Source organism: Manacus vitellinus, unplaced genomic scaffold, assembly GCF_001715985.3.
Source record: "Manacus vitellinus isolate BGI_N305 unplaced genomic scaffold, ASM171598v3 scaffold_8_pilon, whole genome shotgun sequence".
NCBI classification, from domain to species: domain Eukaryota; kingdom Metazoa; phylum Chordata; class Aves; order Passeriformes; family Pipridae; genus Manacus; species Manacus vitellinus.
Genome location: NW_021940864.1, coordinates 6,525,158 through 6,539,047, shown reverse-complemented (window position 1 = coordinate 6,539,047; position 13,890 = coordinate 6,525,158). Strand labels below are relative to the sequence as shown.

The following is a 13,890-nucleotide window of genomic DNA, read 5'->3' as shown; positions in this document are numbered from 1 at the left end:
CCCTGTGGAAGATAATCACAGGGAGATCTGCACTTGAGTCATCCACATTCCAGGCACTTACTATGGCCAGGAAGAAACGTGTCTGGGAAAAGTAAGGGAAAAACAAAAGAAAAAGCAAAGGCTGGCCTTCCGTGAAATCTCTGGCTTCAAACCAACCCATCTGTAGGTTCAGAGCAACTAATTTCTAAGAACAGTGTGTCAACATGTTTACTCATGAATTTGATCAACTGGTTGAAGGTTGGTTGTTTGTTCAAACTGATAAGGCTGCAGCACTGTTAGAGGTTGCATTTAGTTTTGCCTTTCTTTTGTTCTGAGCTTTAACAGCTTCCACTCATTTTAAAAATATGGGTGTTCTAGAGCGTTTCAGTGGGAGTTGAAAGAGCCCATCTACTCTTAGAAATCTGGTTTGCTCTGTCAAAAAATCTTGGCACACTCCTGTCTCTTACACCTGCAGACATTGAAGCTGAGGGTTGCTGCCTTTCCCCTTCCCCAGCACTAGAGAGCTGCCATGGCAATCGCTCTAAAGGCTACTCTTACCCATCATTTCAGGCTGTGAAAACATCACTGGTGTTACTATTCACCCTCTTTCTCAAGTACAATCCCAGCCAGCATTAGAGGCAGCATCCCAGAAGAGACCTCCACCAGAATAGAATAGCCCTTTAGGGCCACTCCTCTGGTTTGTCAACTGAAACCAAAGATGAATGCATGCACTGATTTTAAGACGCAACTGAAGCAAACTCTTCAAGACTAACCATCACACAAGGAATATTACAGAGAATTTCTAAGTATTCAAGCACTCTGATCAAGCTGATCTGAAATATTTAACCATTTTTGTACTTTTCTGTGGGAAAAATGGGGTATTATCACAAGGTGCATGATCCTAAACTGGACAGGCCACTGGTTCAAATTTAATATTCAAAATTTCAACCAGGAAGGCTGACCACAGGAATCCGGGCAAAAGCAAATATTTTGCATGCTTTTGAAAAGCAGAGGGGGGTGAAGATCTGGGAACAGCATTCTGTAAGTCTCCTGTATGCTTCAGTCTATGGCTACTACATAAAAGTAGGGGTTTGGAACAGGTAGCCACCGAGTATTGTCCCAGTAAGAGTTGGGGGAGGATCTTACTAGTCCAACTTTTTAATTGCCAGGTTTTTACTCAACAATTTTCAGGGAAAGGGGTTTATATAGACAGCCTTAAAACCATATAGGAGAAAAAAACCTAATATATTATGCATATGTCTTCCAAAAGTTATTTTGTGCCAGGAATATCTTTTTTTTTTTTAAAGCCAATCTTGTGCCCAAAGTGGAAGCAATGTTATTTTTAAAATAATTTCATAACTCTGTGACATCCAGCCTCCTCTGCTAAAGCAACACTTAGCAAGTACAGGAAAAGCAAAAAAAAATTTTATGAGATATGCTGTAGATACAACCACAGCCTAAAATATTTAGCACGGAAAATCTCTCCCTTTGCATTACCTCTGCCTTTGCATTACTCATTGCAGTGTCACTCTCAGACAGCTATAAAGGCCAGTTTATAAAATAAGAGAAATAGGCTTTGCAAAATATCCGGAAGAAATGGCATCCACCTGCATCTTGCTAACAATGTGGCATTTAATCTAAGAAAGCCTTTCAAACTTGTTTTACAATGGGGTGAAAATTTGGGAGGTGATTCTCCCCTCTACATCTGCTCTTGCAAGATCCCACCTGAAGTACTGCATCCAGCTCTGGGGTCCCCAACACAAGACAGACATGGACCTGCTGGAGAGAGTCCAGAGAAGGCCACAAAAATGCTCAGAGGGCTGGAGTACCTCTCCTGTGAGGACAGGCTGAGAGAATTGGGGTTTTTCAGCTTGGAGAAGACAAGTCTGCAGATAGACCTCAAAGTATCTTTCAGTACCCCAAGGGAGCCTACAACAAAGCTGGAGAGGGACATTTTACATGAGCAGGTAGTGATAGGACAAGAGGGAATGGCTTTAAACTGAAATAGGGTAGGTTCAGATTAGATATTAGGAAAAAATTCTTTACTATGAAGGTGGTGAGGCACTGGAACGGGTTGCCCAGAGAAGTTCTGGACTCCCCATTCCCAGAGGTGTTCAAGACCAGGCTGGATGGGGTTCTGAGTAACCTGGTCTAATGGAAGGTGTCCCCACCCAGGGCAGGTGGGCTAGAACTAGATGATTTTTAAGGTCCCTTCCAACCCAAACCATTCTATGTTTCTATGAAAATATTCCTTGAAACAACTGACTCCAGAGGGAGTTTGCAAAAAGGGTAGTATTTACCATGCCTACAGGTTAGCAGCAAGTCTCTACTGAAAATTGAAAGATTTAAAGGCAAAATTAAAAGGAGATGTTTTCTCGATAAAGTAGATGTAGCATGCTAAACTGAATTGTAGTGTTTATGACATTCTCTCCAATCCTTCAGGAATTTTCTCAATGCACAAAAAAACACATGTACCAAAACAGAAAAAAGACATGAGCAAAGGGTACCTATTCCTCCCCCCCCGAGCAACACAGCAAAAACCACCACAGCATATTACAGCTCACAATACATGTTTATTATTAGAGATGTTTACAGAAAAGTCTGTGAATTACTGCTAGCCTAAGATTGACAATTGGGGTGGGGGGTTATGGTTTATGGCTTTGTCTTTGAATTATGTAAAAAGTCACAAAACCGATTAAAGTTTAAGGGGCTATTTCAGTCTTATTAAAAAAAGTTCAATTCACAGATTAAGAGGAAGGTTCTTTCACTAATAATTTAGTAACTACGACCAAATAGGGTGTAAAACTTGGCAGGGTTTTTGCTGCACACACATCTTTCTCCACGCTGGAGTTCACGGAGAGGCTGGAAAGGTATGCAGAGGCTTTTTGCTCCCATGGAAGGGGCACCAGGCTCAAGATCTTGATCCCTGAAATATAAGTATATTCATAAATAAATGCTTTTATTAAAAAATAAAGGTGCAATAAGGTGTATTATACATAAAATCTTAAAATCACAGTAATTAATTTGAAAGTTCCAGAACCAAGGGAAGTAAACATATTGAATTATGCAGGAAAGTAACAGTCAAAGCCGAGAACTGTATGTGTTACACCCAGAGGCACTTTGCATTCCTGTTTTATAATCAAAACATCCTGATTTTGATCTTGGTAGATACTTTCCAGTTCAGTTACACTTAGTTATATTTTACCTGGCAGTGGTCTTCTTGATCCAATCCTCGCATTCAACTTCCCCACAAAAAGGGATTTGTACAATCTGAAGGGAAGAGAGGAGGGGAGAAAAAAACCCCAACAGTTATACATCTAAAAAAAAATCATCTTTGTCTCTGGAAGATTCCTAAACCATCAGATCTCATATACACTCAAATTGGGAAAAGTTCCAATTGTTACAACTAAATTTTAATAGCTCTTTTTCATCAGAGAAATAGATAAGCACAGTCATCCCTCCTAGTGCAGCATGGAAAAACATACACAAACCCAAAGTAGCATTTAAATTTAAATCGATTTTTTTTTTACCCAATACATCTTCCTTCTGAGGAAAGTATAAACAGTTTTCCCCTGAAATGTTCCATTTCTTTTGTTTAGGAAAAGTTTCATATTTTCAAACTGCAGAACAAATGTTCGCTTACACACCGCAAGACAGTGCCATCCTAACAAAGTTTCCATTTTAATTCCATTACTATGAATTTTCATTTTTTTCTAAGCAAGACAATTTTATATATACATATTTTAAGAAAACAGAATTGCCAACAGCACATTTTTCTTGGGAGTGTGGGGGTGGTTTCCTGCTGTTTCCTTCAGTTAGCTTAAGTGAGGAAAATCAGGAAAGTAAAGTTGAAATGCTAATGTTACACACTCCTCTCAGTAATACTCTTAGCTATTGTAGCAAATCTCTTTTCCCAACTGTTATATTCAGTTTTACTGATTTTTTTTTCATTTTTAATGGACTTTCAGAGAGAAAATTCAGTTTGCTACTAAGAAGTAGCATTATTGTTAAAAAGACACCCCCCAACACATGTTTGAACACTTAAGTAATGCTGATAGCTGAGGGCAACACCAGCTACTAAATTCAGTCTTCAGAATCTCATTTTAATTCTATCTAAACTGTGAATAAGGTTTATTCACTACGTCTTTCACCAGATTTACATTCTTACTGCAAAATTCTCAATTTGCCATTAACTGGTGTATACACCTTTATTAATAGACTTCACTTTATAGCTTCTCTTTCTTGCAACTGAAAAAAGGAACTATTATCATTCTACTACACTGTTCTTGCATTAATCTTTTGTTAGTGAAATGAAATTGCTTAAATATCTGTGTAATTACCCTTTGAGTTTCAATTGACTTTGCACGAAACTTAAAAGAACACAGAAACAGTCCTCATTTTTAAAGAACTAAGAGTCTGCAATTCCACTAAGGGAAAAACAGCAACAGGAATTAAACAGGGGCATGTCAGCTTACAAATTTTCCTATTAAACAGTAGCTAGTGTTAACAGAATGCTATAAATTTTGTTCATATAACATATATAGGTTGAGAGTGAAACAAACACAAAATGACATATCTTTTCAATTTTCTTCAATTCAGGTATGCTGATTATAATAAATTTGTATAACACAAGGATCAAAATGGTCAAAGTATCCAACTTGGAAAGTAAAAATATTTGAAGGCAGTCAATCATCATTTCAGAGTGCTTGTTTAATTCAGAGATGAAAGATATGTGATGACACATCTTGAAATCATGACACATGAGAGCAGCAATACTAGCTAAACATCTCTGCAGAGCACAATTATTTGTTAAATAAAGACTAAAGACTTGTGTTTAGTTTTGTGGAGGAAAATAAGGCAGTACTACTATTATAGCACCTATGCACAGAATGACATTTAAGACTCTGTATCCTTGGCTTCATAAGCATGCTAAATCAGTCCCTCCTCTGAAGTTCATCATTATTCCCTTAAATCTTGTTCTAAATTGAATTTAAGGGCAATAGAAATGTAAGAAAATAGTGTGATGGAAGGTCAAGCCTAACCAGGAATAAGTACTTGTGAATTCTTGGCACTCATGCATTTTTCATCAGAAATTTTCAGAGTAGATCTAACTGGTAAACAAAACCCCCGATCTCACTTTATAAAATACACAACCTTAATGACTTATGCTGGGGATCCTACCACTTGAACACTTTATATACATCAACAATTTCACAAGTTGGTCTGTGACAGAATTTCAGGGTTAAAAAATTCTGTCAGTGCATCCCTGAAAAAGAAACAGTAGCTCAATTCTGTACTGAAGACTTCACCTCTCATCTAAACTTCAATACTTTCCCACAGATGTCTAGATCAGTAAAGCTCAACCATCCACATGATGGGTAATTCTTACTATCATCCCAAGGAGGTTTCTGACTTGCAGTAACACTTAATGAACCCAATGGCTTCTACTCAGGGGTCATAAAGGTAAAACTTCTTTGACGTAAATAGATCGTACTTTAAACTCTTACTTGGACTTTATTATGAGACTTAATAAGTGTTTTGTCACTGTTGGCATTAGAATAATGACAGTAAGGTTATTGTAACCCAAATAAAATGTCTACATCAATCCCTCTGAAAAGCATATTCTGATAAAAACATCACATTTCATATGCAAATTACCAAACTGCAGCATTGTAAGTCACTTCAAGACCCCCAGTCACCTCTGGCAGAGGACTACATTTTGAACGGCGGTAACGCGAACACTGTATGCAGTAAATACCATATTTTAGCAAGAGAAGAAAGCAGTATGTATCACAAATTTTGGGAAAGGCAATTTATTTTTGTGCAGCTTTACAGGAGAGGCTTCACCCACTTGTAAGGGGGGAGTCCCATAAAAATGACAGTAGCATTCATATACAATCTTTGAAATTTTAGCCCCTGATTATTTGTAAGGGATACAAAGTGTGTGGAGGCACAAGATTAGAAGTAGTAAATTTCCTTACCTTTCCTGAATCAAGCTCTTTTTGAAAGTCCTCCATATTATTGGCCACCACCATATGACTTTTTAGGTCCTCAAACGCTCTAAGAAAAGGCAAAAAAAATTCAGTCAGGGCAGATTCATGCACATAGTGTCACTGGCCAAATTAAGTTTTCAGAGTCAGTCAAAACAAAAAGTTACAAAAACAGTTATAGATTCATCAGTCTTCCTAATCAGTTTATGTCTTTCTACTGCTTCCCAAAGTGCTAAAATTTTGATTAATTGCTGATGGAGTATTCTCCAAGTTGCTGCACTTTTCACCGTGTTAATTCACACTGTTGTGCATGTCAGTTCAACACTAACCAGATGTAGATAGAAATAAATATTACAGAGGTACACTTTTCTTTTTAAATTATGTTCTAAATTGAAATCACAAAATGGTTTTTAACTAGGTAAAAATATTCTGCCTGTAAACAACTTTGATAACCACAGAAGAAAATGGAAAAACTCATCTGCCACAGTGCTGTATCAGCACCCTGTTCTTTCCAGTGCAGCTATGAACAACAATTTGCAGAGACAGAAGTGAGGGATTCTGGCATATGCAGTAAGGGCAAATAACAGTTCCAAAAGCATTTGATTGCTTACAAGAAAACAATCCTATGGAAGTCAAGGGTCTTAAAATACACTTCTGAACACAGAACTTCAACTACTGAAGTTTCTTGGACACCACCATGAACAGTGATTCCATTACTTTGCTGGGCATCCTGTTCCAATGCTTGACCACACTTTCAGTGAAGAAACTTTCCCAACACACCATCTAAACCTCCTCCAGTTCAACTTGAGACCATTTCCTCTTATCCTATCAGTTGTTACCTGATAGAAGAGACTGACCCACACCCAGCTACAACCTCCTTTCAGGGAGTTGTAGAGAGTGATAAGGTCTCCCCTGAACCTCCTTTTCTCCAGGCTGAACACCCCCAGCTCCCTCAGCTGCTCCTCCTAAGACTTGTACTCCAGACACTTCACTGGGACAATACTGTTCCATGAACTATTTATGGTGTATGTGTTTATTAATACTTCACATGAATTCACAGAAGTATTTTTTAAAATAAGTTCATGAGAACAACAGGAAAGTTCTATCACTGCATGTGAAGAAGTTCAAGAGACAGAAAAATTACATGTCACAAACAGAAAGACGTGCCTAACCTGTCTCTCTTCACAGATAAACCAACAACATGAGAAATTCTTCTGACAGGTAAAGTGCATCTGTGATTAGCACAGCCATTCACTGTACCTCTCAATTTACCTGTTGTAAAGGTTAGCATGGATCTCCTCCAAAATCTGCTTCAGTTTATCTTCTGCTTCATGTTCAGATAAGGTCAGCTTCTGTCCTGTGTCTCTTCTAACAGCTACAAACTGCTGGCTCTTCATGTCTCGTGGTCCCACTTCAACCCTGACTGGAACACCCTTCATGAAAAAAAAATTAGAAGTTATGATGAAGAACTAATTTTCAGAAGAGTTCATTTTCTCTCTCTGTCTCTGTGTGAGTAATTTTTTGCTTGTTTTTTTAAGCCCAGTCTTAACATGGAATCACTTTACACATTTAAGTTTCTTTGGAAGAAAAATAAATTACCATATATTCCACAGCTTTTATGTACTTCTGTCTTTCCCATCCACACTCTCTTCACTTGAGCATTACCTTGCTTCACTAGCTTCGGGACTGCATTTGTGCCAACATTAAAGTAATATTGAAACACAGCTGATGCTGCCCTAAGACAGTTATCCCAGATATTGCAAATCAGCTTTATGAAGTCTGAACTATTAAGTCTTTTATAGTAATTATGTTCTTGCTCATCCAGTAATACATTTTAATTCTGTTTTCACAGACCACTTTCAACTGTATTAACAGCAAATAGCAAAAGGGTGAGGTATCTACTCCTACTACAAAGCTACATAAAAAGCCATTCAGAACTGTTATTAAACAGCAATTTAAACAGAACATTCTAATTTATGACACACAAAAAGCTGTCTCCATAATTAAAACTTACAGGAAAGTATTAGGTACTTTCCAGTGAAAGAAGAATGCCTAATGATCTCTGAGGAAAATTTCCAAAGAAAGCAACAGAACTAACACCAGACATTATAAACGAAGTACCAATAACTTGGTTCTTTTAGGAAGTAACATTAGAAATCTGCTAAGCTGAAAAGTACATAAGGCAAAATATTTTCCAGTTAATTCCTGTACTTTTTATTCCAGCACCTTTGTATTTCTTACCTTATGAAATTCTTATACAATCAATAAAATGAGTGTACTGTGCCTGCAATGAGCGTGAAGATGCAGTTTATGTATCACGTTGGACACATTAGTAGATTTTATTAAAAAATCAAGTTTGCCCCATGCCATGCCTCTCTGATAAACCTAATTTAATTTATAAAGTCTTCCAACATGGATTCATGGTATTAGAAATCCCTTTAAAAAAAATAAGCTACATAAAGGGAAGAGAGTTGGACAAAATGGGAACTTTGAACAACTTGGTTAGCTTCAATCCTCTTACACTAAAAATTAATATATCGAAACTAACTTTAAATTCAGAACAAAAATACAATATCCCATAACATCACAACACATCATTCAATTTCTAATTACCATTACTACCACTGTTTCATTCTGGTCACTAATTTTGTTTTATAAAAGCCTCTTATATTTGAAGAAGCAGAACTTTTCCTCTCAACTGCTATATGATGGGAACATGGCAATTTTGAAAAAAAAAAATTGCTCCTTTCTTTGCTGATGCTGTCCAGGTCTGTCTTCTCTGCTCCACTGTGTGCACAGAAGGCACTGCTGTGAGCCTGGAGACACTTAAGTACTAGTATAAATTTTTAAACATGCAAGTAATTTATAACATTAATTTACTGACATGTAAATCCTCGCAAACAGAACAAGTCTCAGAAAATATCTTTTCTTCATTTCTTAATGAAAGTGATCACTGATTATCAGGCAGCAATTCTTCATTTAGAGAAAATATCTGCCTACAGAATACAAGGCACATGTAACATATCTTGTATATATTCCCCACACATAGGTTTCAAAACACCTCCTGGAAAGAAATGTACCTTAAGTTCCCAGTGGTTGAACTTCCAACCAGGTGAGTAGTTGTCTCGTAAATCAGCCCGGACACGGATTTTAACACTAAGTAGCCTACTACAATATTCATTACATTTCTTCAACAGAGCCCCTTTGTCCTCTTCAGAAAGGGAATTTGTGATGCCACAGGGAATAATTACAACCTGCAATAAAACATGACATGTCCTTTACTTTATAAAAAAATTAGCTCCTAGTTATGAGAAAAACTTAAAACCAATATTGTGGCCCTATATTCCAGTAATTTCCTTCAAGTTCTCAGAAATAAAGGATGCATTTCCCTTTTCATACAAACAACACAGATAACATTATTTTAAATGGATGGACTATCAAAGGGGACTTGTGCACTGCAAGTTCCCTGATGATTTGTATTAAACTTTATACAGCACACTCTGTAATCAGCTCCTATCCCATGTTAAGTCTTCCAGCTGCTCAATATGAAATGTTCCTGAATTACAAGACAAGAAAGGAAACAAAATGGTAGTTTAAGGCATTTTTACACACCTGAATACAGGCTACACGAGGTGGGAGTATCAATCCCATGTTATCTCCATGAATCATTGTCATTACACCGATAGTTCGAGTTGTAAGGCCCCAGGAATTCTGATAAGCAAACTGTTTTTCTCCTGGTTTCTTGGGATCTTCAAATACAATTTCAAACATCTTTGAGAAATTCTGCCCTAGATGATGTGATGTTGCTCCCTGAAATAGATGAACCCAGAACATTCTACTCAATGGAAAGTTAAGTCTATCAAGCATCAGTTTAAATCTTTCACCTTACTGTGTTCATTGAAAAAAAATTATTTGAATAGATAAATACCTGGATAGCTCTTCCACTGGCAGATATAAATGCCTCTAAAGTGGTTGTATAATCACCCCCAGCAAATTTCTCCTTCTCTGTCTTCCTTCCTTTCACAACAGGTATTGCTAGGAGATCTTCATACACTTGAGCATACAGATCAAGTATCTGCAACACCTGTGATGAATGTACTCTCTTAAGAATTACTCAGTATTTTGCATTTGTTACATCATGAAATAGTTTTACATGACAGAGTCTGAAATCTTAAAAATTTAACATTTTCTCAAGACTGTATTTAAAAACTAATCAATTATTTTAATATTTGGATGTTATTTTCTATGAATCAAATAGCTACAACTATAAATCATGATAGAAAACAAGAAGAGTCACAGCAGAAATGCCAGTCCAATGGTTATACTGACTTCTAGTCTTCACCTAAGAGTCTGAACATCTGCTAAATAAAGATATGTCATGACACTCAATGAAACAGCTGTCTTGTGGGCAAAGAAAATGTTAAAACTTCCAGCACTTGACATGTGAATGCATTATTTAGATTTTTAAGAAAAATTCATTTTTAAGGAAAATAATTTTTAAGGAAAGCACTCTCTATATCACTCTTCAAAATCCCCATATTGTTTGTAGAGACTAAAGTTTCAGACATGAGTTACATTTGAGAAAAAAATGGGTTCGAGTATACTTTGCATTTTTCACAAGGGCTCCAAAGAAAAGAAGAGAGATTTCTATGTGGTCACAGTAAAAGATCTGTTTGTGTTGCTATGGAGTAAGGTAACTTCCTGAAAGCAAAAGCACCAGTGCATTGTTTTTTACCTCCTCTGCTGCTTCTTCATATGTTGCAAATGCTGTATGACCCTCTTGCCAAAGGAACTCACGAGTGCGAAGGAAGGGTTGGGGATGTTTGAACTCCCAGCGCTGGAGGGGCAGAAATAAAAAACATTGAACACTATGATTGACACTGAAGTGTCAAATTATTGTTAAAAATAATGGATTATAAGCAAGTGCTAGAAAGTTCTCAATAAAGATAAAAAGTCAACTATTCACAGATTTCTACTTAATATAGTCAACAGTATACATTGATAAAGGATGTTTTATTAGAAACAAATCATATAAAGCACATTAACACTTTTGTCTTGAAATATGTGCTGTGATCAGTATCACCATACCAAGTCCACATAAAATAATTCCCCTACAGTGTACTTACGATAACATAACCATAATAATGATACCCAGGAATCGTGTACACACATACCACAACACTGCACCACTGATTCAGCTTGATGGGAAGATCCCTGTGTGACTGCACCCACTTGGCATAGGAAGGATATATGACTGTAAAAAGAAAGCAGCTTTGAGTCTCTGCACAACACAGACATTTATGTGAAACCTTTCCTTTTAATACATGCAAACTTAACACTCTCTGCTCTTGAGAACTATGTTTTTATGTTTAATTTCCTTTAAAGTACATTTTTTGTCCTAATACATAATATTTTCAAAGGAGTACTTTCACTTCATCCTGAGTCTCTGCAAAATTGCTTCCTTGCTGCTGGTTAAAGTACAACCCCAAGCTTATTATTTAATGACACCAATTTTGAGTTACTGGCTTACAATATGTAAATACATCTGAGTTCACAAATAGGAATTCACTGACCTCACGATCTCAGGATGCCTTACTAGACCTGACTCAAGTAGGAAGTCATCCAACCTCAGGTTTTAAAATGCTTCCTTAAATTACTCAGAGGACATTTTAGTAAAGGCTCATTTCACAACTACAGTCAAAATATATGCAAAACTGGAGAAAATTATCAGTTGAAGAATTTTTCTTACACTCTAAACCAAAAAGCAAATACATTTTTCAGACAAAGCAAGTCAGTCTCCAGGATATTAATGAAAAAAAATCCTAAACTGTGCATTTCCTTAAAAAGTCTATTTAAGGGAATGTATAGTTGTGAGAGTTCCTGTAAGCAGCAGGAAAATGAGGAAGTTTTTATAAGGAATTACAGAAAACATTCTAAAAAATGGGGTTTTCCACTTTTCAAAAGGGACTCTTGTCTATCAGCTACACTATACCTGTAACTGCTCTCTTTACAGCCAAACTACATCAAAAGAGGCCAACCTGTTTCACTAGTGGGACGTATAGCAATTGGTTCAGCCAGTTCTGTTTTCCCAGATCTTGTGACCCAAGCAACCTAAAAGAAAGAAAGAAAAAAAAACAAAAATGACAAAACCAAAACAAGTTTGGTAAAAAAAAAAAACAAAACCAAACCAACCCAAACCCAACTTTCATATTCAGCTGCAGACTAGGTGGCTGGGTTTTCTTATAGTCAGATCAAAACAAATTTCTGAAGCATACCTCAGGAGCAAAGTCAGCAATATGAGACTTCTCTTTCTCTAAGGCAGCCTGGGACACAAACATTGGGAAGTAACAGTTTTCCACTCCAAGTTTCTTGATCTCTGCATCGAAGAAGTCTCTGATAGCTTCCCAAATAGCATGAGCCCAAGGACGGAGAACATAACAGCCACTCACATCATAGTATTCAATCATCTCTGCTTTTGTGATCACCTTTCAAAAGATCATTTGGATACTGAAGTTTCAGTTTATACACAAAGAACGCTCAGTAATTCAAGTGTGTGGCATGCACTTTAAGAGAAGTCTGCTATTCAAAAGTATTTGTGCTCAGAAAGTGAGCAACTAAGATATACTTTAAGATGCTTGTATTATCTAGAGAAAGTTAATCAGGAACATTAAGTTTAATAATAGATCTGAATAATGTAAACACTTAACTAAACCTGAATTTCTTGAATCCAAGTAAGAGACTAACAGGAACCAAAAAACTGCACTTTTGTAAGAAATGTCTCTAACTCATGTCTGAAGAGATTTTTAGACCTTATGCAAAAATTATACTACTGAGAGACAATGTACAGACCACTGATACCTAGTTACAATCTCTCCTAAGCAGACTAATCTAAACTAATCATTTCTACTCTAGTTGTTTTGAATCTCACAAGCCAGAAAACTCATTCAGTATCAACAGATTCTAACTTTTATTATGCATCACCTTGAGCTGAAATAAAACTCCCAAGTCTGTGAAATTCCTATCACTTCACTGAAGTTTTACACTCTTAATGGGAAGAGGAATTCAGGTATGAATTAAGAAAATCATATATATTTATTATATATATGCAGTGGGGTGGTTGACTCTTCCTTTTTACAGCTTCCTAAATTTATTCAGCTCTTTAATCCAGGCACTTCTATTTAGACCATGATAGCAATGTAAGACATACAAAAGGGAAAGTACTTTGTTGTGTCTTAAAAAAAAAAACAACCCAAAACCATAAATATAAGATATAAATTCAAAAGAGATCTTCATTTATAACAGAATGAAATAATTAAATTGATATGCACTTACCTGAGAGAACCACTCTGAAAGATTTTCTTCTTTTTTAACTTCTAGACCCAACCTATGGTATTAGAAAAGAACCAGATTTGTGCTGTACAGCATTTACCAGTGAAATTTATCCTAATCCCTTTTTTGGGGGGGGAAGTAGGTGTGGGGTGGAGGAGGGCCAGAAAAAGAGGGCCATGAACCAGAATATTTTAGTTTTACTTTATAAAGCTAACTTTTGGTGGGAGGAATTGTTAGTGTTTCCTTACCTTGGCTAACAAGAATATTTAATAAAGAATAGTTTCTTTACTACTGCTTGAACCCTTCTAATTCTCACCATTGTTGTATCAAAGAATCTCACAATGATGCATTAAAAAATCCAATCTCCTCCAGTAAGAACTTAAGACTAACCAGACCTGTGTGTAAGCTGTTTTACTCTTCATTTTAAAACTTCTTACCTAGTCAGTGGCTACAATTTCAGGAAGATATGCAACTTGAATTTACCATTCATGTGAATATCAGTCACACCGTTCAAGATAGAAAACTGACACTACAATCAAAAAACTACAAGACTCTAAAGAAGGTTAAACTCACCAAACTCAAATGACAGTAG

At 36.5% G+C, this 13,890-nt stretch overlaps 1 protein-coding gene across 1 annotated transcript in view; it reads right to left on the bottom strand.

Moving 5' to 3' along the window:
• Positions 1-2,532: 2,532 nt before the first annotated feature.
• The window catches only part of EPRS (glutamyl-prolyl-tRNA synthetase), a 36,660-nt gene continuing 25,302 nt past the window's right edge, over positions 2,533-13,890 (bottom strand). The window contains exons 22-33 of the mRNA XM_029965138.1: positions 13,302-13,353; positions 12,245-12,454; positions 12,008-12,080; positions 11,144-11,223; positions 10,705-10,806; positions 9,898-10,053; positions 9,582-9,779; positions 9,050-9,223; positions 7,242-7,402; positions 5,961-6,039; positions 3,185-3,249; positions 2,533-2,905 (exon numbers count right to left, since the gene is read on the bottom strand). Of these exons, the coding sequence (XP_029820998.1) occupies positions 2,755-2,905; positions 3,185-3,249; positions 5,961-6,039; positions 7,242-7,402; positions 9,050-9,223; positions 9,582-9,779; positions 9,898-10,053; positions 10,705-10,806; positions 11,144-11,223; positions 12,008-12,080; positions 12,245-12,454; positions 13,302-13,353 (1,501 nt within the window). The 3' untranslated portion in view covers positions 2,533-2,754. The remainder of the gene's footprint in view (positions 2,906-3,184; positions 3,250-5,960; positions 6,040-7,241; positions 7,403-9,049; positions 9,224-9,581; positions 9,780-9,897; positions 10,054-10,704; positions 10,807-11,143; positions 11,224-12,007; positions 12,081-12,244; positions 12,455-13,301; positions 13,354-13,890) is intronic.